The sequence below is a fragment of the Naumovozyma castellii genome, chromosome 7 (assembly GCF_000237345.1).
Source record: "Naumovozyma castellii chromosome 7, complete genome".
Lineage (NCBI taxonomy): Eukaryota > Fungi > Ascomycota > Saccharomycetes > Saccharomycetales > Saccharomycetaceae > Naumovozyma > Naumovozyma castellii.
In genome coordinates, this window is record NC_016497.1 from 617,047 (window position 1) to 642,215 (window position 25,169).

The 25,169-nt window shown below is 36.7% G+C and overlaps 10 protein-coding genes and 1 non-coding gene across 11 annotated transcripts; 6 read left to right on the forward strand and 5 right to left on the reverse strand.

Annotated features, from left to right (window-relative positions):
* Nucleotides 1–31: 31 nt before the first annotated feature.
* Nucleotides 32–904, reverse strand: AIM32 (Aim32p; the record flags this gene model as incomplete). Its single annotated transcript, XM_003677526.1, has 1 exon — nt 32–904. The coding sequence occupies one exon, from the start codon at nt 902–904 to the stop codon at nt 32–34; it is 873 nt and encodes a 290-aa protein (XP_003677574.1).
* Nucleotides 905–1,154: 250 nt separating this feature from the next.
* GAL80 (transcription regulator GAL80) lies at nt 1,155–2,444 on the reverse strand (the record flags this gene model as incomplete). Its single annotated transcript, XM_003677527.1, has 1 exon — nt 1,155–2,444. One exon carries the CDS (start codon nt 2,442–2,444, stop codon nt 1,155–1,157), a length of 1,290 nt encoding a protein of 429 aa, XP_003677575.1.
* Nucleotides 2,445–2,967: 523 nt separating this feature from the next.
* SUR7 (Sur7p) lies at nt 2,968–3,864 on the reverse strand (the record flags this gene model as incomplete). Its single annotated transcript, XM_003677528.1, has 1 exon — nt 2,968–3,864. The coding sequence occupies one exon, from the start codon at nt 3,862–3,864 to the stop codon at nt 2,968–2,970; it is 897 nt and encodes a 298-aa protein (XP_003677576.1).
* Nucleotides 3,865–4,662: 798 nt separating this feature from the next.
* On the forward strand, nt 4,663–5,163 carry NCAS0G03380 (uncharacterized protein; the record flags this gene model as incomplete). Its single annotated transcript, XM_003677529.1, has 1 exon — nt 4,663–5,163. The coding sequence occupies one exon, from the start codon at nt 4,663–4,665 to the stop codon at nt 5,161–5,163; it is 501 nt and encodes a 166-aa protein (XP_003677577.1).
* Nucleotides 5,164–5,493: 330 nt separating this feature from the next.
* NCAS0Gtrna8Y lies at nt 5,494–5,581 on the reverse strand. Its single transcript is given in 2 exon segments — nt 5,494–5,530; nt 5,542–5,581. It is a non-coding gene; the product is annotated as a tRNA-Tyr (tRNA).
* Nucleotides 5,582–5,742: 161 nt separating this feature from the next.
* CDC8 (bifunctional thymidylate/uridylate kinase) lies at nt 5,743–6,387 on the forward strand (the record flags this gene model as incomplete). The annotated part of the gene is made up of 1 exon (XM_003677530.1): nt 5,743–6,387. One exon carries the CDS (start codon nt 5,743–5,745, stop codon nt 6,385–6,387), a length of 645 nt encoding a protein of 214 aa, XP_003677578.1.
* Nucleotides 6,388–6,436: 49 nt separating this feature from the next.
* Nucleotides 6,437–6,925, reverse strand: APS2 (Aps2p; the record flags this gene model as incomplete). Its single annotated transcript, XM_003677531.1, has 1 exon — nt 6,437–6,925. The coding sequence occupies one exon, from the start codon at nt 6,923–6,925 to the stop codon at nt 6,437–6,439; it is 489 nt and encodes a 162-aa protein (XP_003677579.1).
* Nucleotides 6,926–7,106: 181 nt separating this feature from the next.
* Nucleotides 7,107–10,277, forward strand: PEX1 (AAA family ATPase peroxin 1; the record flags this gene model as incomplete). Its single annotated transcript, XM_003677532.1, has 1 exon — nt 7,107–10,277. The coding sequence occupies one exon, from the start codon at nt 7,107–7,109 to the stop codon at nt 10,275–10,277; it is 3,171 nt and encodes a 1,056-aa protein (XP_003677580.1).
* Nucleotides 10,278–11,597: 1,320 nt separating this feature from the next.
* Nucleotides 11,598–13,622, forward strand: PTK1 (putative serine/threonine protein kinase PTK1; the record flags this gene model as incomplete). The annotated part of the gene is made up of 1 exon (XM_003677533.1): nt 11,598–13,622. The coding sequence occupies one exon, from the start codon at nt 11,598–11,600 to the stop codon at nt 13,620–13,622; it is 2,025 nt and encodes a 674-aa protein (XP_003677581.1).
* A 469-nt stretch (nt 13,623–14,091) lies between these two features.
* Nucleotides 14,092–17,310, forward strand: MNN4 (Mnn4p; the record flags this gene model as incomplete). The annotated part of the gene is made up of 1 exon (XM_003677534.1): nt 14,092–17,310. The coding sequence occupies one exon, from the start codon at nt 14,092–14,094 to the stop codon at nt 17,308–17,310; it is 3,219 nt and encodes a 1,072-aa protein (XP_003677582.1).
* A 456-nt stretch (nt 17,311–17,766) lies between these two features.
* NCAS0G03440 (phosphatidylinositol kinase family protein) lies at nt 17,767–25,146 on the forward strand (the record flags this gene model as incomplete). The annotated part of the gene is made up of 1 exon (XM_003677535.1): nt 17,767–25,146. One exon carries the CDS (start codon nt 17,767–17,769, stop codon nt 25,144–25,146), a length of 7,380 nt encoding a protein of 2,459 aa, XP_003677583.1.
* Between the last annotated feature and the right edge of the window lie 23 nt (nt 25,147–25,169).

The following is a 25,169-nucleotide window of genomic DNA, read 5'->3' on the forward strand; positions in this document are numbered from 1 at the left end:
TTTTCTATTTACAGAAATTGCAAAAATTAATTTAGTCAGAGATCAACTCAGTACCACCACGATACAATTCTTCAATGATGACGTTCTTTCTTAGATTCTCACATACCATTGAGATGTTAGTTGGGAAGACCTTACTGAACCATAGACAATCAACGAGTTTTCTATCAACATTACCACTTTTTTGATCGGTCTTCTGCACTTGTTTATATACTATAATATTTCCAGCAAATTTATGCCCACCAATATGAGAAATAAGTGCCATATTATTCTCGGGACATAAATGATTCTTTTTCAGCTCCTCAAGTATAGCTGGGCCAACTATCCCACATCTTTCGTCACGTTGCATGTGACCACATATGAATAACCAATCCTTCTTAGTTTCCTTAGTTTTTTCTGGCGCCCAGTTGGATTCTCCATTTAAAAAGTTGGCAAACATATCTAACTCAGTCTCATGCACCTCATAAATTTTCATTTCAGGAATACTCAAGAAGAAAGTCAGATCTTTATTGTTTCTCCTTGCTAAGCCTTGTATGTCACTCTTTTGTAGGGAAATGGCACTTAATAAAGTGGGGGTTCCATTCATGTTCAACTTCCCCTGTAAAAATTTCAAACTATTGTAAGGCCATGTTTCATTCAATTTAAGATTCTTTCCCCATTTAACTTGCCATTCTTTATCACCATGAGGGGATATGAGTGCTATGTGTCTCTTGTAAACAGGTATCCTTCTTGGGAGAGGTGCTTCTTGATCGAGTGATAGTTCCTCCGGTAAGAAATCATTCACCTTGTTGCAATAACATTGACTATTTTGTAACGCCTCAGGAATTGAGATGTGATTGTACGTGTCATGTAGAAATGAGTTAAATTGCCTGTATTGGATCAATTTCTTTAAGTTTCCAAATAACATTGAATATTGGATGTTTCTGCATTGTTATCGTAGCTACGAAGAAAAATAATGGAAACTTAATCATCTATCGGTCAAATATTATATACAAATCAGGAAAAAAAATATTCATTATGCAACTTTTAAAGTAAACATTATATTTAATTGTACAAAGAACAAAATATTAAATTTATTCGACTCTTGTAATTTTCACATTCATTATCATTATACTTCTATTAGAATTTTCTTTTTTTAATATCTATCTATCTATCTATCATGGATAGTGGCAGATATTTGTGACATCTAATGTAGACCCCAATATATTACTTCTATAGACATTATCCACCAACCTGTGTAGAATTAGAGCATCCATTAACGTTGGGAACCCTTCAAATTCAAAACCTTGCATTATAAATTGTGATGGAAGATTTGGAATTTGCTTAGTATTATAGTGGAAATCTGCAATGGATTGATACAGTCGAAAGATATTACCATTTACCGCATTATAATTCCTTAGATGATAAACTTCCATTATTTCTTTCCCTGCATCATATCCTGCTTGTCCATTAGCGACTGGATAATCATTTGCTCTTACACCGCTATAATACAACACTAGATTTGATATTTCTGCAAAACCTGCATCACCTTCTAACTTTAAATCCCCCTTTGTTCCATGAATGTCAATAACTAAATTTTTGGTAAATTTTTTTGTTGGTTTACCACCTTTAAAACTACATGAAACTGGGACATTACCCTTCAATAAAGTTCCTTGGAATAAAAGATGATCAGGGACAGTCTTGGGTACTTTTTGACCTGTCCTTACACCATGTTCATCAATTACTTCTTGTTCTGGTATATTATTAAAGATCATGGAATTAATTCTTGAGAAATATGATCCCGTCATGTATTGTAATAAATCTATCGTATGACCGAATGCAGTTGTCACCAAGTCGACACCTTTCCCCAATTCAAAAATGTAAGAAGGCGATTTCTGTGGTCTTTCATAACCATACCAGCCACCATTGCCAGCAATTTCGATAGAATTAATATCTCCTATGTAACCTTCTGAAATTAATTCCTTCGCACGTAATATATATGGAGATTTCCTACCTTGTAAAGAAATGATTGTTTGTAAACCTCTTTGAGCAGCAGCTTTATAAATTGTTTCTGCCTGTTGAACGGAACATGCCAATGCCCATTCCACAAATAAATATTTTAAATTTGGGTTCTTCTTGGAATATTCCAGTAATGGTATCAATACATCATAATTCTGTGCGACTTGAATACTCAACACGATCATATCGACGTCTGCAGATGATGCGAATGATTCCAAAGAGGGGAATGCTGTGGCGTTACTTAATTTCAAATGTTGAATAGTGTTTAAAGCGGACTCTATGTCTGGGTTGTAGAGTGCAGTGATTTGAAATTGAGAAGATAGTTGTAGGATTGCTGGATAATGTGTCTTTACTGCCCAGCCTTTGAAGGAGGAAAGACCAATGAATCCTACTCTTATGGGGGCCGCGTTGGGGACTGTCGAGACTGAGGATCTCTTATTGTAATCCATATGTCTTTGATTTTGTTTAGCAGAGATGGATGAGACAATGCAGCCTGATTGATTGAATGGTTTGATCGGTATTAATTATTCTATGTTTTTTTGATCTTTATCTAAACAAAAAAAATTAAATTTGAAGGATGATGGTGAAACAATGTGGTATTGACAGAGAAGTTGGTGATGGATGGATGGATGGAGGTCAAAGGAAATGGAGATGTTCCCTGGGTAGGAAGAATCTTGGACTTTGAAGATAATCCAGAAATGGTGTTTCTGGTTCTGTGGAAAGTTTTCATGTTTTTCCAGCTTCCTTGTCCGGGGGACAGTTATCCGAGATCCGCAGTTGAGTGTAGAACTGAAAAATAGAGGAGAATATTTAGATATATTAAAATGGGAGGGTATTATTATTATTAAAATATACTGAGGTGAATAAAGATGAATTACATATTATTGGGTAGAATGTTTGATTGTTTGTTTTGTTAGTTAGAGTTGAAAGAAAAGACGTTGAAAAAAAAAAAGTCATTGTGGGAGGATGGTATCAGATTGAATCGTCATCACCTGGGGTATGTGTTCTCTTGATCTTGAAAAACTTAATGCCCTTATGAGGGATTTCTGGAGACCCCAAAGTTCCTGTATTAGGGACGACTACGTTATTTGGTTCTTCCGTTTGTGTTGTTGGTATTGGAGTTCTTATAGTATCCTGAGGGATGGCACCTCTCTTACGATGGAAGAATCCAAATTTTGCATTAGTATGTGGTTCTAAATGTGGTGGAGTCTTGAAGCCCTTTTCGTACTTGTTTGCAATGAATGAGAACCCAATAAAGGCCATTTCAATGATGCAAACAGCCACGCTAGCCCAGGCAATACCCATTAGTGCGGCACCGATGTCTGCACTTCTGTCACCATCATGGAAGGCATTTCTTGCCATTACCGTAGCCGCAGTTTGCAAAACGACAGCTACCACGTTAAATATGAAGCCAAAAATCATCAAAATGAAGATAACTTGTAAGACAGTAGAGGAAATCCATGATAGAAGGTATAATATGAATGAGACACCGACAAAGGCCAATGCAATCCAAAAGAAGGCAAAGGAAAACCTCGTAAGATAGTAGAATGCATCTCTATTTGAAAGAAAATGGTGAGGAACATTGACTTCTGTATTGAAGTTATCCCTTGGAGAAATTGGATATGCAGGTGCTAAGTCTCCACTGCAAAGGGTTTCGCCATTACTTCTGGTGCATGCCCCCCAGAATGTCCATCTTGTTTCATCTGGTGCATTGGGGATACCCGTAGTATTGGCCTGCACCCAGTAGAACCTATCCACTGGGTAGTGTTTTGTTGTACCGGATATTATAATTAGTATCAGTAGTAGTGTATTCCCTGCGAGGAACAGTAGAGTCAAACACTTTAGTAGTATATTTGTCGAACGTTTCATGTTTATTGTTGCTTTGGTTGCAGTTGCAGTGTTAAGCAGGAAGGTGTTCTTTTCTCGAGAGCAATTGCAGCTGTTAGCGTCTTATACGTTCCCTGTGTGAGCCTGCGAGAGCCTCCCAAGGCATCCTTGACAGTGAAAAATTTGGCCCCTTCCCTTCCTTCCTTGTCGAGGTTAGCAGAGTAAGGATCGATGCGTTGAGATCCATGCGCATTGCCCTTGCCAGATTGGTTCACAACATGTCCGAGAGGGGAAAGGATTGCCCAATCTGTTTACCACTGTCCGAAAGCGGTAATCGCGTCACGTGCTGCGGGTAACCCGTCTGTTTACTTTTATTTTCTGTTTCTGTGGTGTTTGGTTAGTAGGACATCCAAAAATAGTTGGAAAGTAGTGGTTGGTAAGTAAAACACAAATCCGGCATCCAGTTTTGCTCTAATAACGTTGCCTTAGAGCAAACCCAAATGCCTAAACAGCTTCTAAATTTTTAGAAATTTAAAATTAAATAACTGGCACGCCACCCTGGGTGTCCCATTGAATGCACACCAGCTCTGGTTATTGTCCCCAAGACAATAGATCTGGGCGCTTATTTTTCCTTTCTCTATCCGAAAATGAAAAACGCGTCCCGTTCTGTCGTCCTGAACGGAATCAAATTTTTTTGAAAATAATAAGGCTCGAAAAAAAAAGAACAGGAAGAAGAAAAGGTTACTTATTTATTGATCTCATATAGACAAGATTCATTACAATCAATTACTTGTAAGGACCACCTATCCTACATTCCCACAACATACACACTCATTCATTATGCTATCGCATTTCCCACCCGAAGCAAGATCATTCACCGCATTGAAGAGAAGCGCCCATAATCTCGAATTAGAGTCATTCCAACAGACAACAATGAAAAGAATAAAACGAGATACCATATTAAATAACGAACAATTCCCCAATGACCCAAATATAAACGTGACAGCAAACAATACCTCCATAACAATGAACTTTCCCGTTTTACAACAAATTCAGAGACCACCAACACCAATATCGTCTCCAAACGCACAACAAAACAACAACAATAATAATAATAATACGGCGACGGCAGGATATGGTAATGAAAGTGCAGAGACATATTCCGAGGTCGAAGAATATATGATAAAGGGATACTTTGACACCGCCAATTTTACTAATACGATTCAAAACACTGAACCATTGCATTTAGCACAATATAGCTTATATGATGTGACACCAGAGGAATCAGAAATGGAGAATACGAGTATGGTGAGCGACGATCAAGATCAAATAATGTGTTAACGAATTATAATTTAATTACTTTTTTTTTTTTGGAAATCTTTGGGAGTAAAAAAAATATGCTAGAGAAATGGCTGGAGCATATTTATCTATTTTTAAATTCTTTGCGATAGAACTATATAATGATATAAGATTATTTATTAAGAGCTAATTAGTATTTTACGGTTATTCCCCAGGTCTGTCAAAAAAAAAAGGCAGGCATTGCAACACGATTCGAATACTTTGAAATATTTGTTATGGCTCACATGTGTCCCTGAATTAGATAGTACAACACTACACTATCCTTGAAACAAGCAACTTGGTTTTATTTGATATTGACATAAAAAAAAAATATCTCCCGGGGGCGAGTCGAACGCCCGATCTCAAGATTTCGTGTTTTAAATTACAGTCTTGCGCCTTAAACCAACTTGGCTACCGAGAGTTCTATTATAATCTTTCTAAATAAACATTTCTCACTGATGAATCCAAAAAATACACATGACCTCAATATCAACCTTCAATGAATCTCAAATAGAAATCATGTCGGCAAGACTATTGCAGATGTAGTTCAATTAAAGATCCAAAGAAGTTTTAAAATTGCGAATGGGACGTGGAAGATTGATTCTAATTGAAGGATTGGACAGAACTGGTAAAACTACTCAAACATCGATTCTCACAGATAGATTAAAACCCAATGCACAACTAATAAAATTTCCCGACCGTTCAACAACTATTGGTAAACTTATCAACCAGTACTTGACGGATAAGAATTTCAATTTACCGAATCAATCAGTGCATTTGTTGTTTTCTGCAAATAGATGGGAAGTCGCTGAGAATATCAAAGAAACCCTATTGAATGGTACAAATGTAATTTTGGACAGATATGTGTATTCAGGAATTGCATACTCTGCAGCAAAGGATGTTGATGGAATGGACTTACAGTGGTGCTTGAATCCTGATAAGGGACTTTTGAAACCAGACCTTACCTTATTCTTGACTAATGAAAGTAATGATGACGCAGAGAGAGATGGATTTGGTGAGGAACGTTACGAGAATGTTCAATTCCAAAAGAAGGTCAAGAAACAATTTTACGCTGCATTCACAGAATTCGAAACCCCGAATTCTAATACATTAAAACTGGTTGATGTTACCAATAAATCCATAGAAGAAGTCTCAGAAGAAATATGGAAATTAGTGCAACCTATCTTATCCAATAAAGAAGAAAACCAAGAATTCTCCTTTTTCTAGTCGCAACAATATCTATAAAATCCAATAAAATATCGTAATAACCGTTAAACTAACCTAATCTATCTAATGTACTCAAACGCTCCAGAAGCATATCTTTAGATACTTCTTGTATTTCACCTCCTATAAACATTTCATCCAAAACCATGTAAGTCTTATAGAAATTAAATACGATATCCAGTTCACACACGTTGCCAAAGAATGCATCTAGCACTTCAACGAAAAGATGTATATGCGACAGGTAAATGGGTTCCTCATCTTGAAGATCAATTCCCATCACGAAATATAAACCAGCGTATCTCTTGTATACCAATTTTGTCCTTTCTGAAAATTCAACAAAATTACTTTGATGTTTATGATCTCTAGCTGATATCAGTCTATAAATTTGCGCAATGAGATCTTGTGGTGAACTTGGATCACTAGCATTGTTGTTTGTTACAGCGTTACCATTTCTATTCATACCCCCATTACACATTTCGTACCACCTCACTAATCTTACAACACCTTGCTTATTGAAACATAATATGAATTGGATAGCCATCTTGAACACCTCTTGCTGTATGTTTGAAGTTAACTTTTTGTTTACCGTACTTAGAAGATCAAAAATTGTAGGTAGGACCTTTCAGGAACAATGCTTCAAGAAAAAAAGAGATTAAGAAATTTGGGGAAACCGAAATACTCGAAAGAATCGAAACCAAAAACAAGAGTAGACAAGCAATCCAATGAACCAACTACAATTTCATGGTCTCAAAGTGGAATATTCCAATTCCATTAAAGGGAATTTTATAAGATTACCAGAGCGAATATGCCAAACGCTTGACTCAACGCCGTACCCCATCCAGGATTTTGATATATGTATCAAGACACCGAAACACACTTTCCATCTTGGTTGGGATGGATTCACATCACAGAAAAGTGATCAAGTGGTGATGATCCATCCCTTAATTGGATCTATATATGGGATCAACAACAATGCAAGAGTAAACATTTCCATCAGCAGATGTGATAAAGATTCTTATGTCAGCGAAGTTCATGTGGAACCAGTAACTAGCGATGATTGGGAGGTTATAGAGTCAAATTCTGAAATTCTGCAGGACGAAATCTTACATCAAACTAGAATTGTCTCCACTGGAAACATAATTATATGTTATGTGGGTAATATCATAGTAAAACTTTTAGTTAAACAAATATTACCAAAAACTTTGAAAACGGGGAGAATCGTTGACGGTTCATTGATTATTGTAGAGCCTAAGGAAAATAAGATACGAAGGAAAGAGGTTCTAAACGTTAATGAGACAAGTGGCAAACCTGAAGTCCTGCAACAAATGATGCTGCGCTCAGTAGCGTGGAAGCTAGACGACGGCCAGACTGACCCTATGACTGTCTGGATACATCCAAGTAAGATTAAATCTCAATTTGCATTTATATCTATTATTGATAACCTGCTTGAACTTGGAAAAGATGATAAAAATGAAAAGGAAAGAGAAAGTCAGCAAATATTTCCGGCAGAACGTATAGCCGTTAATGTCAAAGCAATTAGACCAGGGGTCAGACGACCTACAACTGCTCTTATCCCATCTTCTATGGTATGGAATACGCTCTGTACAAAACCAGTAAACGGTATTAAAATAAAAGTGGAATTTGTTTCCCATATTATTGAGAGTCCTATTGATTTGAAGGTTAATTTACGTAAAGTTAAATTCAAAAATGACAAAAACCCAATTGGGGAAACACTATCAACTATGAAAGAAATGGAAGCAGCTACAGATGACCAAGAACAATTGATGGATTATTTAAAAGGATCTATTATTACCAATGGTATGATAATCCTAAAACAGGGAATTCAGATTGAATTGAGTTCGAAATCTTTTCCTTCGGTGAGTGCATTCAATCTTGTTGGCAATCCATTAACTAAGGAATCTTGGACAATACTCGAAGATGAGCCAAGAGAATGCATTTTATCTCGGAATATTGTCACCAATCTCATTGAAAATAAAAGGAAAGCTGTTGCTCTAAACGAAATTATTAAGGAGATAATATTATTTGCAGTAAATCCTATAACATCATCAAAAGGGATATTAATTGAAGGTCATCCTGGATCAGGGAAAACAACATTACTTTCGGAAGTTTCTAAAATATTAAGCAGCTACCCAAATATGATCCATGTAAGATACGTTAACTTTGAAACCGCTACGGAACTATTAAGTTTTGATAAAGCAAAGAAACTCTTTAACGAATGGCTTTCTCTATTATACTGGTATAGTCCAGCTGTCCTTATCCTTGATAATGCGGAATTCATTCTGAACGGTAGTGTTTCTGAACAACCAGGAGCACCTCCCAATACTAGTAATAGTAACTCAGCTAAGTTAACATCGGTTTTAATTGATTTAATTGAAAAAGTTTCTCAGAAAAGACCCCAAATAAAAATTATTTTTAGTAGCAAAAGTAGAGATGCATTGAATAAGAAGTTGTTCGACACCCATATCATAAGTAAAGTTTGGACATTAAAATCACCAGATAGGGAAAAAAGATTACGTTTACTAGAGTCTTATTTTCAAGAGAAAAGTAGTGTCAATTCAATGAAGCTACATCCGGATTTAACATTTAGTGATATGGCCTTGGAGACTGAGGGTTATTCCCCATTAGATTTAGAAAGATTTGTTGATAAATTGTTTCATGAACTACAAATATCAATGATGGAGGGTAAAAATTTAGAGAATGTGATTGATAGAGAACTATTTTTACATTGTCATGGATCCTTTACACCATCATCTCTTCAAGGGGTGAAACTGACTAAGGATACTGGTACAAGATGGGGAGACATTGGTGGATTGAAAAATGTTAAAAGATTATTGCTAGAAACATTAGAATGGCCTACAAAATATGCTCCAATATTTGCCAAATGTCCTTTAAGATTGAGATCAGGTATTTTACTCTATGGTTATCCCGGCTGTGGGAAAACGTTACTTGCTAGTGCCATTGCTCAACAATGTGGTTTAAATTTTTTATCTGTCAAGGGTCCTGAAATCTTGAATAAATATATTGGTGCTAGTGAGCAAAATGTAAGAGAACTTTTCGAGAAGGCTCAATCGGTGAAACCATGCATTCTCTTCTTTGATGAGTTTGATTCCATTGCTCCCAAGAGAGGCCATGATTCTTCGGGGGTCACTGACAGAGTTGTCAACCAATTATTAACGCAAATGGATGGGGCTGAAGGATTAGATGGTGTTTACGTACTTGCAGCTACTAGTAGACCTGATTTAATTGACTCAGCTCTCTTGAGACCAGGAAGACTAGACAAGAGTATCTTATGTAACATTCCAAATGAAGATGAAAGACACGATATTATTTGTGCCATAACTGGACATGGAAGGACTTCAAAAAGTAAACTAAAGTTGGCTCCAGGAGTCATTTTACAACCCATCATAAAGAAAACACAAGGATATTCGGGAGCTGATTTACAAGGCCTTTGTTATAATGCTTATCTAAAAGCCGTCCATAGACTGTTAGCCAGTAATACGAAAGAGGACAATAATGCATCTTTTACCACTCAAAATGATAGTAAATTAATTTACGAGATAATAAACCAGAATGGAGAGCTAGATAAGGATGGAATAACGGAAAACATCATCAAAGACTTGGAGAAACGTTCGGAGAAGGATACTGTTATGAACGATGCAAACCAAGACAAGCCTGACATAGAATCTGAAAGGGAAGTACTAATTACTCAACATGACCTATTAGAAGCATGTATTGAAACAAAGGCAAGTATTTCGGTTTCCGAATATAACAAACTAAACAGGATTTATAACAAGTTTCAAGTTGATCGTAGTGGTGAAATGCCGTCTGGAGAAAACACAGAGGAAATTGGGAGCAGACTATCTCTTATGTAAATAAATATATCGGGAAGATCTTCATAGGAGTAATTTAACTTCTTTGCAAAATACGTATGTAAAGTTGAGCCGCAGAACCGCTATATTCATTCACCTTTCCATTTGGTGTGGCTTTTTGTTGCGCCTTTTGCGGGGGACGATTGTGCCATATCCGTGTGTAAAAACTTACGTAAGACAAGCTTTGGTGCTCCAACATAATGATTTGAGCCTTCACATTTGCTGTGAAAACGACAGTTAGCAACTCATCTCTTCACGGTTGCTAACCTCACTTTATACACTTGTCTAATTACATACTTATGTCTTCAAAAAATGATTATATTGGCGGTTTTCCTGAAAAACCCCCAGCTCTAAGAGAATGTCGCTAGTAATCCTTTGCATTTATTTTTGTAAATATTCCTGGTCATTTTTTTATGGATGGCATCATAATTAGCTAATTAAAAAAATTACCAAACTGGCAAACAAGAGAAAATCGGAGGACCAATGCACCGTTTTTACAAATGATTTACAATGTAGCTTGGGAAATCGAGCCTCTTGGCTTCTGCATTGGGGGAATCTGTACACCCTCATATTGTTTAAAAGTTTATAGATGTTGGGGAGTAACTAGCCGTGTCACCCATGCATGTCACCCCCAACAAGTACGTCATACTACTCCGCCAATAATGGACGACTGGGACCCCAGAGAAAGAACCCCGGAGCCTAGATCGGACCTATGAACAACTACGAACGCATATGTTCACGAATTAAGAAAGGCAAAACTGATCAAGTTGTGAAGGATTTATTCATTAATGGCTCATTTTATTACACAACGTGCGCTTCCGAATTCCCGAATCCGTCATCCGATGCGGGCAAAATATGTCGTTAGGAACAAATATCTGCCAAGAATGAGTGTTTGAAAAAAAAATAATTCAGTTTTATTTGTTTCCTTCCAGTTCATTACACCACAAGCATCTTAAAAGGTTGCTCTCTCAGGACTGGAGTGTTATGAACACAAGTCTGTCTATCCTTATTTTGCTAATTAACCAAGGTGCACGATAATAGGTGGGAAAACAATAATACCTCGCTACATTTCGATTCATTTTACTCGCTGAAGTAAGAATCTTCATTCGTTTGTGTTAAATTAAATCGTTAAAAGGACTATTTTTTGTAACTCCCTCCCCTGGTATATTTAATATACTTAGTTTTGGTTTCCATTAACATTTGTTTGATCAACTCTGCTTTTACATCATTTCAGGTGTAACTGCACACACATACCCATACACCCTAGGATAAAACTGCTCAGATCCCATAAATTTACCCTATATTGGGGAAAGGTAATAAGTAATGGCTGCCATCGCAATGTCAAGGACAAAAGAATCCAATCCGATTTCGAAGAATCCATCATTTGCCGCTTTGAAGCTACTGGGTAAGAAGATATTACACTCTTCTAATACTGCTTCATCTTCATCGTCTTCCATTTCATCAAAGAGAAAAAACGCTAATAACACTGGGAATGAAAAAGTGATTGCTCATGTACCATTAAAAAAGGTTGCAAGGGAACCAAAGAAGGTTCCAACGGAGAGGAAACCCAAGACAGTAGCTGATAAGATAACGTATAATCCATATGGTTTGAATTCAAATTCATATAGTGCTAATGGTAGGATGCTGAACCAAAAACCACAAGGAGCTGACGCCATCACAGATTTAAGTTTTTATTTACAAGATGGGGATAATAAGATACGATTATTGCCATTGCCCATCGCTGACCCTAATATTTTCCTTCCATGTGAAATGCAACAGGATTCTGTGTTACTTAACGAGAATTTTGTCTTTGATGAGGAAAAAAAAGTTATTGGATCAGGTGGATCTAGCGAAGTTAAAAAAGTGGCATCTATTCGTAGAAGGAAAGATGTCTACGCTTTGAAGAAATTAAACATGATATATGATGAGACTCCTGAGAAATTTTATAAGAGATGCTCCAAGGAATATATTATTGGGAAACACTTGAGTTTGGGCCAAAATATTCATATCATTAACACAGTCTGTTTGGTAAAAGTCCCAACTTCATCATATTCCAGTAGAGGATGGGGTGTTGTTATGGAATTAGGTAGTAAGGATTTATTCCAATTGATTGAAAAGACTGGTTGGAGAAACGTTCCACTCGGTGAAAAATTTTGTATCTTTAAACAGGTGGCGCAAGGGGTCAAATTCATGCATGATCAAGGTATTGCCCATCGGGATTTGAAACCTGAAAATGTATTATTATCAAAAGATGGTGTTTGTAAATTAACAGATTTTGGTATTTCTGATTGGTATCATGAGGATCCATATGATTTTGAAAGCCCCATTAAGACATGCGCTGGTATGATTGGTTCTGCACCATACGCTGCTCCTGAAGTTATGTTGTTCGATTCCAAGAAGGGCTATCCTGAAACATTACAAAAACGTTACAATCCCTTGAAATTAGATTGTTATTCTCTAGGTATAATCTTAATGACTCTAGTTAATGGTATGATTCCATTTATGGAATCATGTAATAAGGATTCAGGATTTAGAGAATATCAAATGAATTACGAAAAATTTATTCGTCATCATAACCCAAGATTTAGAGAAAAGCATTGGTATAAACCAGGACCAGGCAGTGAGTACTCCCTTGCTAGGAATTTTAAAGATACGAATGCATCGCGTGTGGCATGGAGGTTAGCAGATCCCAATGTTGAAACTAGGTATACAATGGATGATCTATTCATGGATCCATGGTTTATTGCGATAGATACTTGTGTGGAACCGGACGAGGTTTGTATTCTTCCGGATCCTTTATTCACCAAACGTCAAGATTCTCTTATAGATCCTAAACGGATCGATAGTGAAGATTGTTCTTCCGTGTCATCATCCAAAACTGCAGCTTCCAATGTATCCTTAGTTGGGAAGTTATCTATAAAGCCCAGATCTATGGTTGACATCGCTGCATCTCCAAATCTGATAATGCACCACCACAAGGAAAAAGCTTTATTCACCTTGGATGAAGATCGAGATGAAGATGAGCAAGAGAAGAGGTCGCTCAAGGAAATAGACATTTACAGATCCACAACTACAACTATGAAGAAATCAAATGTGCTTCCACTACTAAGCACCAACAGATTCCCTACTCCGCACACATCAAGTTCAGAATCACCAATGACACCACTGAGAAAGTTTAGTGATCTATCTATCGGATCGACCTATAGTTCCTCGACCTTCACTAAGACTACTGTAGGACCCAGTTCCATATCGTCTACGGCTTCATCCATCCATAGCGGTCAATCCAGAAGGAGAAAGAAGCTGATCCATGACCATCTGCATGTGGTTAGCAGCGTGACAAGAATATGACGTGAGCAACGCACATCTCCAGCATTCATTAGACGCATATATACCTTAAATACACCTCTTTATATTCATTAACAAACTGAGATCGATACCCTTAACCCGCTAAGCCTTTTTATGAGGCGCCAAATTCTCGAAAATGAAACGCGCACAGAATCCACCGTACAAGTCCCACAAAAGAAACAAAATGCCACTTTTTCTGCCGTGAGAGGGAAGCCATATCTGAGCGTGGCTTCCGCTTTCTTTTGTTGGTAGTAGAGCCTCGAGAAACTTGCTGGCCGAACAATAAATGACAGACGTGTAAAATAGATAGATCTCCTCGAGAGCTTCTGATCCCCGTATTCTCTTTCGTCCATAAAGACGTTGCAACAGCATTACAACTATAAGAACTATCGTCTAGTGTGCATCGTTCCTACACTTTGCTAACCATAATTCCAACAATAAACACAACCTTCGAGGTCTCCGAATATTTATCATGAAGACGAGTATCTCGAAGCGCTGCATGCGATATGTAATCAAACTGATATCGAGACTGGATGCCACTCGAATGAAACAGATCCTTACCACACTGATATTCTTACAACTAATCATAACTGTAGTCATATGGTCTACTTATAATTCGACCTCAGTTTCATCAACAACTAACTCGTTGTCATCTTCATCATCATTATTTGCCATCCCGTTACTGTCCAATTCTGGTAACACACTGATGGATACTTTATCATCATTTGCCCCATCACTATTTTCCCCATCTTCCTCTTCCTCCACATCTTCATCAGGAAAGGAGCAGGATGTGAAATCTGAATTCATCATATCTTCTGAAAAATTAAACATGGATGACGATTTTAGTTATGCAGCTGCCCTATACAGAAAGATTAAATTCGATACCAAATCATCATGGGTGGATGATTATACATTAAAGGACAATCTTTTAACTGTACAAATAGGCCCTCATAGAGGTGAAAAACTAAACTCCACTGATGAATTGAAATTATATGATTTTGATCCAAGATTATCGTGGTCTGTTTATTTAAATTACCTTTTAACTCAAGATTTCTCCTCTGTGTTGAATGATGAAAGTAATTTCATCTATGATTCATCATCGACTAACGATGAAAATGATAAAAACTCATCATCTTATAATAAACTTTATCACAAAGTTACAATGCCATTCTCATGGTACGATTGGACAGATATGCATGAATTGAATAAACTGATCTCATTGGAAAAGAACAAGGTTAGATGTGAGTTTTTATTCAATCCAGCATTCGATATTGAAACCTTAACTTCCATTGAAAAGGAAATCGATGAACCGTTATTCTTAAATGATAGAGTCAAATATAACTACCCCAAATGGTATAGACTAGCAAGGAAAGTGGCCACTCGTGTGGACAGAATAAGCGATCTTTGTAAAATTATAGATCCTAAGGATACATATCATAATTTGAAAAATGAAACTGCAGTGACTGATAAGAGTTACCACAGATTCACAACTCCTTTCCATATTAAGAAGTTATATTCCAAATTGAGACCTGAAGTGTATCAGTTACAAGCAAGAAATTATATATTGTCCACTATTAGACATCCTCTATCGTTGACGATATTGGTAGGTAATACAGATGCTTACCAAGTTAATCTACAACAGGAAAGCCGTTTGAATCTAGTTGAATCTAATCTGTTAGATACTTTCGTCAAGGATAAATGGCAATCTCCAGAATTCATTAAAGAAGTCCCTAACACTGATCCATTAGTCAACGAAGCAGGATTGGGAAAGCAGGCGTTAGTAGAGGACCCTGATCTTGATCGTGACATTGTATTCAATCATTATAAAGTATTTCATGATTTTATCACTAATGAAGACATTGCAAGAATTTTTAAATTGGACATTCCTGAAACCGATAAATCATTCTTCGAGTTTGATTTGATTCATTTACAACCTGAAGATTTTGAATTCGATGCCAGAGGTAAAATTAAGGAATTAGAATCAATTCCTGAATCCGACCTTTCCCCTCATTTCAAGCAATATTTAGATTCCCTAAGACATTCTGTCGTTATATCACCTGCTTTACAATCTAAATACTTCGATGAAGCAGGTTCAGTTCAACAATTCAAAGGTATGGGTCATCATAGAGATAAAAGATTCTTTAATAGTGATAACTTAATCAATGATGATCAAGAGTATTTTGGAAGATTAAATTCTATGATTAGAACATTCCAAAAATTTACGAGAGCTAACGGGTTAATTTCATGGCTGGGCCATGGTACTTTATATGGTTATCTCTATAATGGTCATTCTTTCCCTTGGGATAACGATTTCGATTTACAAATGCCAATTAAACATTTGCATTTGATGGCTCAATATTTTAATCAGTCTTTAATCTTGGAAGATCCAAGAGAGGGGAATGGGAGATACATTGTTGATGTTGGTGATTCTTTGACAGTCCGTGTTAATGGTAATGGTAGAAATAATATTGATGCTAGATTAGTCGATGTGGATACTGGATTATACATTGATATTACAGGATTAAGTGTATCTGATGCACCACCAAAGGACAAATTGAAAGATTATATGGAGAAGAAAGCAAGGGAATTGAAAATTGATCTTAATAAGAAAAAGGAGTATGACGAAGCTACTTTGAAAGATTTATCTTCATTTGATGGGAAAGATCTTACTAGATTAAATGCAACGCAGCTAGTGAAATACATTGAAGATCACAGAAAGGATTTTTCAAGTGATGATCTAAATAAAGCAAAGGATGCACTCAAGAAGGAAATTGAGGAAATTCCTAAAAGTAACTCTCCCTCCAGGAATTTAAATCCAAGAGAAAGATACGAAGTTAACAAAAAAATGCATCTTTTCAATTGTAGAAACAACCATTTTATGAACATGGAATTAGTGACACCTTTAATAAACACAGTTTTCCATGGTGTCCCGGCGCTAATACCTAATAAATATGTTCAGAACCTAAAATACGAGTATGGAGTCCCTAAAGAATATTCATTCCTTACATTCCAAAAGATGTCATGGATTCCAGAAGTTCGATCATGGATTCAATCAAAATATGTCGACAAGGCAACTAATATCAAGGGTTGGTATTCTTCTTATTTTACAAGATTACCAAATTCGGAATCTATGAATAATATCTCATTCAATGATATCAAAATCATATATGAGAATTTCCAAAAAGCTGGCTATGTGGATATCTTAGCCAAAATATTCACCACATTTAATGCAACAAGTTATAGATTAAAAGAGCTGGATATCCAATACAGTGAGAAGCTAAAACCTGAAGAAAAAAGAGTTTATTTACATGATCTTAGAATGAATGTAGCACCAATATTAAACTCCCCTGCAAAAGATCCAATTATTTTCAATTATGAGAGACACCTGTATGACAGATTGAAAAGAAGAATGAATGAGACAGATTTGTCCGAAATCGAAAGATCTGTTCAAATCGAGCACGTCGAGAAAATTTGGGATCTTACGAGAGCCTTGAAATACAAACAATTCAGCTTATTCAATATCACAAAGGTACTTAAATTTCCCACAGCTGACCCTGATTACGAAAGAGAGGTAATAGATACGGTAGATTTGAACCAAATAGGGACTGATCTATTTTGTGATGCTCCTCAGGGTAAGAAAATTCAAATCTTTGAAAAAGATCCCGTTCTTGACTTCCAGCAACTTGATTGAACACAAAATAATTTAAATGTCATATATATTTGTAAATTACACAAGCATCTTAAATATAAAATTACCTGTACTTTAAGAATCTACTTTAATTATTTATTGACTTCTTTCCAATGGACAAGTAGTTCTCTAGTCTAAATTCAAATTGTATATGAGAAAAAGTGTACGCTCACTTTAGGTACCAAATTTTTTATATGAAGGTAATCAGGATGGGATTGTATTTGGAATACATTGATATTTTTATTAATTGTATTATTATGGACCCAACATTTTGTGCTTACATAATCTTAATTCCAATATGTCGGGGTAATTTTAACATGATTATGAAATTAATGTACAATGAAGCTTAGGTAATTCCAAGGTCTAAATAGGAAACGAAATAGCAAGTAAAAGAATATTACGGAAGATAAGCCAAAACATTTACTACCACAACTACTGGTTAGTCCAATTGTTTCTCACATGCTCTCTTTAAGAAAAAGGGTGGAAGCAAAAAGCCAAGAAAGAAAGAAGCTATCTTCTAAATCACATTCCGAAAATGATCTATCGTCACAATCTGCAACAGCAGTTACTGTCGGCACAGATCCCCGGAGAGTGGCATTGCAGTCAGGAACAGATGCAAATGGCTTTTCAGAAAATGATTATACGGTCAACGCTTTAGATACAAGCCTTTCTCAGTTTACTTTAATCTTCGAGAAAATAAAGAGCCCTATATCCCAGGAGAGACTAGCGGCAGCAAATGAATTGAATACCTCCTTAACTTCATTAACGAGGGAAGTATCTGTTGAAGAATTTCAACGATTTAGTAACAGTTTAAATAACAAGATTTTTGAACTTATCCATAGCTCAGATCCGAATGAAAAGATAGGTGGTATCCTAGCTGTAGATACACTTATCAATTTCTATTCACATACAGAGGAATTACCAAATCAAACATCCAGATTAGCAAATTACTTGCGAGTTCTAATACCTTCGAGCGATATTGATGTGATGCGACTTGCCGCAAACACCATAGGAAAGTTGGCAATACCTGGAGGAACACTCACGTCAGACTTCATTGATTCAGAGGTTAAAATTGCTCTTGAATGGTTAACAACATCACCGGACAACATAGCTTCCAGCTCTAAACAAGAATACAGTAAGCATGCGGCATTACTTTTGATATCTGCACTGGCTGATAATTCTCCATATTTATTATACCCATACGTCAATTCAATCCTTGACAATATATGGAGAGCATTAAGAGATACTAAACTGGTTATACGAATGGATGCTGCCCTGATATTAGGTAAATGTCTTACCATTATACAAAACAGAGATCCGTCATTAACAAAACAATGGTTTTTGAAGTTATTTAAAGGCTGCGCAAGAGGATTGAATCTTAATACTAATGAAGCCATACATGCTACATTGCTAGTATACAGGGAACTATTAACATTGAAAGGTTCATACTTAAATGGAAAGTTCAGTGAAATATATCGGTCGACAATCAAATATAAAGACCACAAGTATGACGTTATTAGAAAAGAAGTATATGCAATATTACCCCTACTGGCATCGTTTAATACCGAACTATTTACCAAATCATATCTTGATCAAGTTATGGTTCATTATCTTGGAATCCTAAAAAATACAAATTCCAGTGCGGCAAATACTGCAGATAAACCCGCCATTTTGGTTTCCATTGGAGATATATCATCTGAAGTCGGCTCAAGTATTGCCCCATATGTAATACCCATACTGGACAATGTTAGAGATGGATTACAGACAAAATACAAACACAGGAAAGCTTTTGAAAGGGAATTATTCTATTGCATCGGAAAATTGACCATTGCAATGGGGCCTGCTCTAGCAAAACACATAAATAAAGGGCTTTTGGATCAAATTTTGTCCTGTTCCCTTTCTGATTATATGCAAAACACCCTATTAATCATAATAGAAAGAATACCAGCACTTGAGCCCACCATCAACTTAAGACTGTTAGATCTACTGTGTATGTACCTTTCAGGGGAGAAATATAGTCATCCTGGATCACCAACGTCATTGAAACCTCTTTCTATGGAGAAAGCTCGATTATGGAGGAATAAAGTAGTCATGGTGAAAACAGGAGAAATTAATGATGACGTTAAAGATGCTCAGTTGTTGTCACAGGCACTTAAAATGCTCCAAAATATAAATTATAAATATTCGTTGACCGAATTTGTTCGGCTTATAACAATTTCATACATCGAACATGAGAACTTCCATGTTCGAAAATTAGCTGCTTTGACATCGTGCGACATCTTCGCCAAAGATACTATTTGCAAACAAACCTCTTTCCATGCACTGAATTCTGTTTCTGAGGTACTCAGTAAATTACTAACAGTTGCCATAACGGATCCCATACCTGACATACGATTAGAAATTTTACAACATCTGGTACCCGCCTTTAATTCACAGCTGGGGCAACCTGATAATCTGAGGTTACTTTTTATGGCCGCAAACGACGAAATGTTTGCAATTGAAATAGAAGCTGTGCAAATAATTGGTAGACTTACGACCATCAATCCAGCTTATGTAGTGCCTTCGTTGAGAAAAACATTACTAGAATTACTGACACAATTGAAGTACTCAACTATGCCAAGGAAGAAAGAAGAGAGTGCAACCATGTTATATACCTTAATCCATTTTGGGAAAGACGTAACCAAACCATACATTGAGCCTATCCTCGATATTTTACTTCCTAAAGCAAATGACACATCCTCAGCAGTAGCGTCGACAGCATTGAAAGCTATCGGAGAACTCGCTGCTGTTAGTGGCGAGGACATAAAAAAATACTTGCCTGATCTCATGCCTTTGATCATTACTACTTTTCAAGATCAATCCAATTCATTCAAAAGGAGTGCAGCTTTGAAAGCCTTAGGTCAGTTGGCAGTATCTGCAGGATATGTAATAGATCCATTATTAGATTATCCAGAACTTCTAGGTGTTTTGTTGAATATTCTGAAATCTGAAAGTAGTCAAAATATTCGTCGGGAGACTGTTCATTTACTAGGTACTTTGGGTGCACTAGACCCGTACAAACACAGAGAAGTAGAGGTTGCATCAAATTCTCAGAATTCTGTCGAACAAAATGCGCCTCCCATTGATATAGCGCTACTCATGCAGGGAATGTCACCCTCAAATGAGGAATATTATCCAACAGTTGTGATAAATACATTACTGAAAATTCTCCATGATCCATCTCTTTCTTCTCATCATACAGCGGTTATTCAAGCTATTATGAACATATTCCAAAGCCTGGGACTACGTTGCGTTTCATTTTTAAAACAGATAGTGCCAGGCATAATTTCAGTTATGCGTTCATGCACACCTTCTTTACTGGAATTTTATTTTCAACAATTGGGCCTTTTGGTGTCTATTGTTAAGCAGCACATCAAACCGCATGTTGATGAAATATATGAAGTTATCAAAGATTTCTTTCCTATCATAAAGCTACAGATAACGATTATTTCTCTTATTGAAGCTATGTCTAAGTCTATCGATAGTGAATTCAAAAAGTTTGTTCCTGTAACGCTTACCTTCTTTTTACCAGTGCTTGAAAACGATAAATCCAACAAAAAGATTGTTTCTATAAGAATTTTGAAGTCCTTGGTGGCATTTGGTTCTAATCTTGAAGATTTTACTCATTTGATCATACCGACAGTCGTAAGGATATCAGAATACTCTCCTGGAAATTTGGGAAAAATTGCAGTAATTGCACTGGGAAAACTAGCCAAGAACATTAACCTCTCTGAAATGTCTTCAAGAATCATCCAAACATTGATAAGATTGCTGAATAGAGGTGAAGCCGATTTGACAAGGACAACAATGAACACAGTGTGCCTATTTTTACTTCAACTGGGTAGTGACTTTATTGTCTTTATTCCAGTGCTAAACAAGACCTTAATGAAGAATCATATTCAACATTCAATTTACGACCAACTTGTTAATAAACTGTTAAATAATGAAGGATTACCAACTAATATTGTTTTTGATAAAGATTTCGATGTCCCCTCAAAACCAATTAATGATGTTGAAACTGCTCTTAAAAAGTTACCTGTAAACCAAACTCTTTTGAAAAACACGTGGGACTGTAGTCAACAGCGGACTAAGGAAGATTGGCAGGAATGGATCAGAAGGCTATCCATCCAACTCTTACGAGAATCACCTTCACCTGCACTTAGGGCATGCTCTAATTTGGTAGGTATCTATTATCCATTGGCAAAAGATTTATTTAACGCTTCGTTCTCGAGCTGCTGGAGTGAGTTATATAGCCAATACCAAGAAGATTTGATACAATCACTTTGTACTGCGTTGCGATCGCCCCAAAATCCGCCAGAAATTTTCCAAATATTATTAAACTTAGTGGAATTTATGGAACATGACGATAAGCCATTGCCAATTCCGGTTGAAACATTAGGGAAGTATGCACAAAAATGCCATGCATTTGCCAAGGCATTGCACTACAAAGAATTGGAATTTTTACAGGAACCATCAACTTCAACTATTGAGGCGTTAATCAGTATAAATAATCAACTTCACCAAACTGATGCTGCTATTGGAATTTTGAAACATGCGCAACAACATCACGATCTGCAATTGAAGGAAACTTGGTATGAAAAGCTTCAAAGATGGGATGATGCTCTGGAAGCATACACAGAGCGTGAAAAAGCTGGAGAGGATACAATTGAAGTGACAATGGGTAAAATGAGATCACTGCACGCCCTTGGAGAGTGGGTTCAACTTTCTGAGCTTGCAGAAGAGAAATGGGAAATTTCAAAACCAAACGTCCAGAAACTAATGGCACCATTAGCAGCAGGAGCAGCGTGGGGTCTAGGACAGTGGGATAAAATTGAGCTCTACACTAATGTCATGAAAGTTCAATCTCCTGATAAGGAATTCTTTGATGCTATACTGTGTCTACATAGAAATAATTTCAAGAAAGGAGAGGAACATATATTTAGTGCGAGGGATCTGCTTGTGACGGAACTTTCTGCCCTAGTCAATGAAAGTTACAATCGAGCATACAATGTAGTAGTAAGAACCCAAATAATTTCTGAACTAGAAGAAATTATTGGCTATAAGAAGCTTCCTCAACATTCAGAAAAAAGAATATTAATGAGAGAGATGTGGAATAAGAGACTACTTGGTTGCCAGAAGAATGTTGATGTCTGGCAAAGAGTATTAAGAGTCAGATCTTTAGTTGTTGAACCAAAGCAAGATGTACAGATATGGATTAAGTTTGCTAATCTTTGCAGAAAATCAGGTAGATTAGGTTTGGCAAAGAAAGCCTTAACGTCATTATTCGAAGACGGTGGAAATCCAAATCATCCTAATATTGCAAAGGCGCTACCTCCCGTTGTTTATGCCCAACTTAAATACATATGGGCAACTGGCTCTCAATCTGAGGCTTTGCAACAGCTTATAAAGTTTACATCACGTATGGCTCATGATCTTGGATTGGATCCTCGTAATATGATATCCCAGAGCTCTCCACAAAATAGTAAGATAGCACCTGAGGATGTTAAAGAATACACTAAGCTATTGGCTCGTTGCTTTCTAAAACAAGGTGAATGGCGAGTTGTTCTCCAGCCAGAATGGAGACTTAAAAATCCGGATGCTATTCTAGGGTCGTATCTATTAGCTACTCACTTCGATGATACGTGGTACAAAGCTTGGCATAATTGGGCGTTAGCAAACTTTGAGGTTATTTCTATGATAACATCAGGCCCAAAAGGAAATACAACAGCCACAAATATGCCCTTAAATGGCGCTGATCAATTCAAAAACGGTATGATAGGTGCGAATACATTTGATACTGAAGAGAACAATTATCCTGCAACAATGATTCATAGACATGTAGTTCCAGCTATAAAGGGGTTTTTCCATTCGATAGCACTTTCGGAATCTAGTTCCCTTCAGGATGCACTGAGATTACTGACACTATGGTTTACATTTGGTGGAATACCCGAAGCTACTCAAGCCATGCACGAAGGATTTAATATGATTAAAATCGGCACATGGCTTGAAGTACTTCCTCAGCTAATCTCTCGTATTCACCAACCTAACCAAATAGTTAGTAGGTCGTTGCTTTCTTTATTGTCGGATCTGGGAAAGGCTCATCCACAGGCACTTGTCTACCCCTTGACAGTCGCTATAAAGTCTGAATCAGTATCACGCCAAAAAGCTGCCCTCTCTATTATAGAAAAAATGAGAATGCACAGCCCTATTCTTGTTGATCAAGCCGAACTAGTTAGTACAGAACTAATCCGTGTAGCCGTCCTATGGCATGAACTATGGTATGAAGGTTTAGAAGATGCAAGTAGACAGTTTTTTGGAGAACATAATACCGAGAAAATGCTGGCATCCTTAGAACCTCTTCATGCATTGTTAAACCACGGGCCCGAGACAATACGTGAGATCTCCTTCCAAAATGCATTTGGAAGGGATCTAAAAAATGCATATGAATGGGTACTGAATTATAAGCGCACTAATGACACTAGTAATCTGAATCAAGCCTGGGATATTTACTATAATGTATTCAGAAGGATTAGTAAACAACTACCTCAGTTACAAACACTCGAATTGCAACATGTTTCCCCCAAACTGTACGCAACCCATGACTTACAACTAGCTCTACCAGGCACATACTACCCTAATAAAAGAATCGTTAAAATTTCGTCATTTTCATCAGTTTTCACCGTGATCTCTTCTAAACAAAGACCTCGTAAACTAACAATTAATGGTGATGATGGGAAAGAGTACCAGTACATTTTAAAGGGTCATGAAGACATTAGACAAGATAGCTTGGTCATGCAACTCTTTGGTTTGGTAAACACTTTACTACAAAATGATGCCGAATGCTTCCGTCGTCATTTAGATATCCAGCAATACCCAGCAATCCCATTATCACCTAAATCAGGTATTTTAGGTTGGGTTCCCAACAGCGATACCTTCCATGTTCTGATTAAAGAGTATCGTGAAGCTAGGAAAATTCCACTCAATATTGAACATTGGGTCATCTTACAAATGGCTCCAGATTTTGATACATTAACCTTTTTACAAAAGATAGAGGTTTTTACATATGCTCTCAATAACACACAAGGGCAAGATCTTTACAAAGTTCTATGGTTCAAAAGTAGATCATCAGAATCGTGGTTAGAACGCCGAACAACTTACACAAGATCATTAGCGGTCATGTCAATGACTGGTTATATTCTCGGATTAGGTGATCGTCACCCAAGTAATTTGATGCTTGATAGACTTACAGGTAAGGTAATTCATATCGATTTTGGAGACTGTTTCGAAGCTGCAATCCTAAGAGAGAAGTTCCCCGAAAAGGTACCATTTAGATTAACGAGAATGTTAACTTACGCCATGGAAGTTAGTGGAATTGAAGGGAGTTTCAGAATAACATGTGAAAACGTTATGAGAGTTTTGAGAGACAATAAGGAATCATTGATGGCAATCTTAGAAGCCTTTGCATTCGATCCTTTAATTCATTGGGGTTTTGATCTTCCCACGGAAAAAATAGCTGAACAGACAGGTATCGATCTTCCTTTAGCTAATCCTAACGAGCTTTTGAGAAAGAATATGATTTCCGCCGAAGAAGCTGCACGTATGGAAATAGAACAAAGTAATGCTATTAGAAATGCAAGGGCAATGTTGGTATTAAGACGAATTACAGATAAATTAACTGGTAACGATATTGGACGCTTCAAGGAACTAGATGTACCAAAGCAAGTTGAAAAACTAATTCAACAAGCAACTTCAGTAGAAAACCTTTGTCAACATTACATTGGTTGGTGCCCTTTCTGGTAATTCAATAGATATATTTTGTGCGT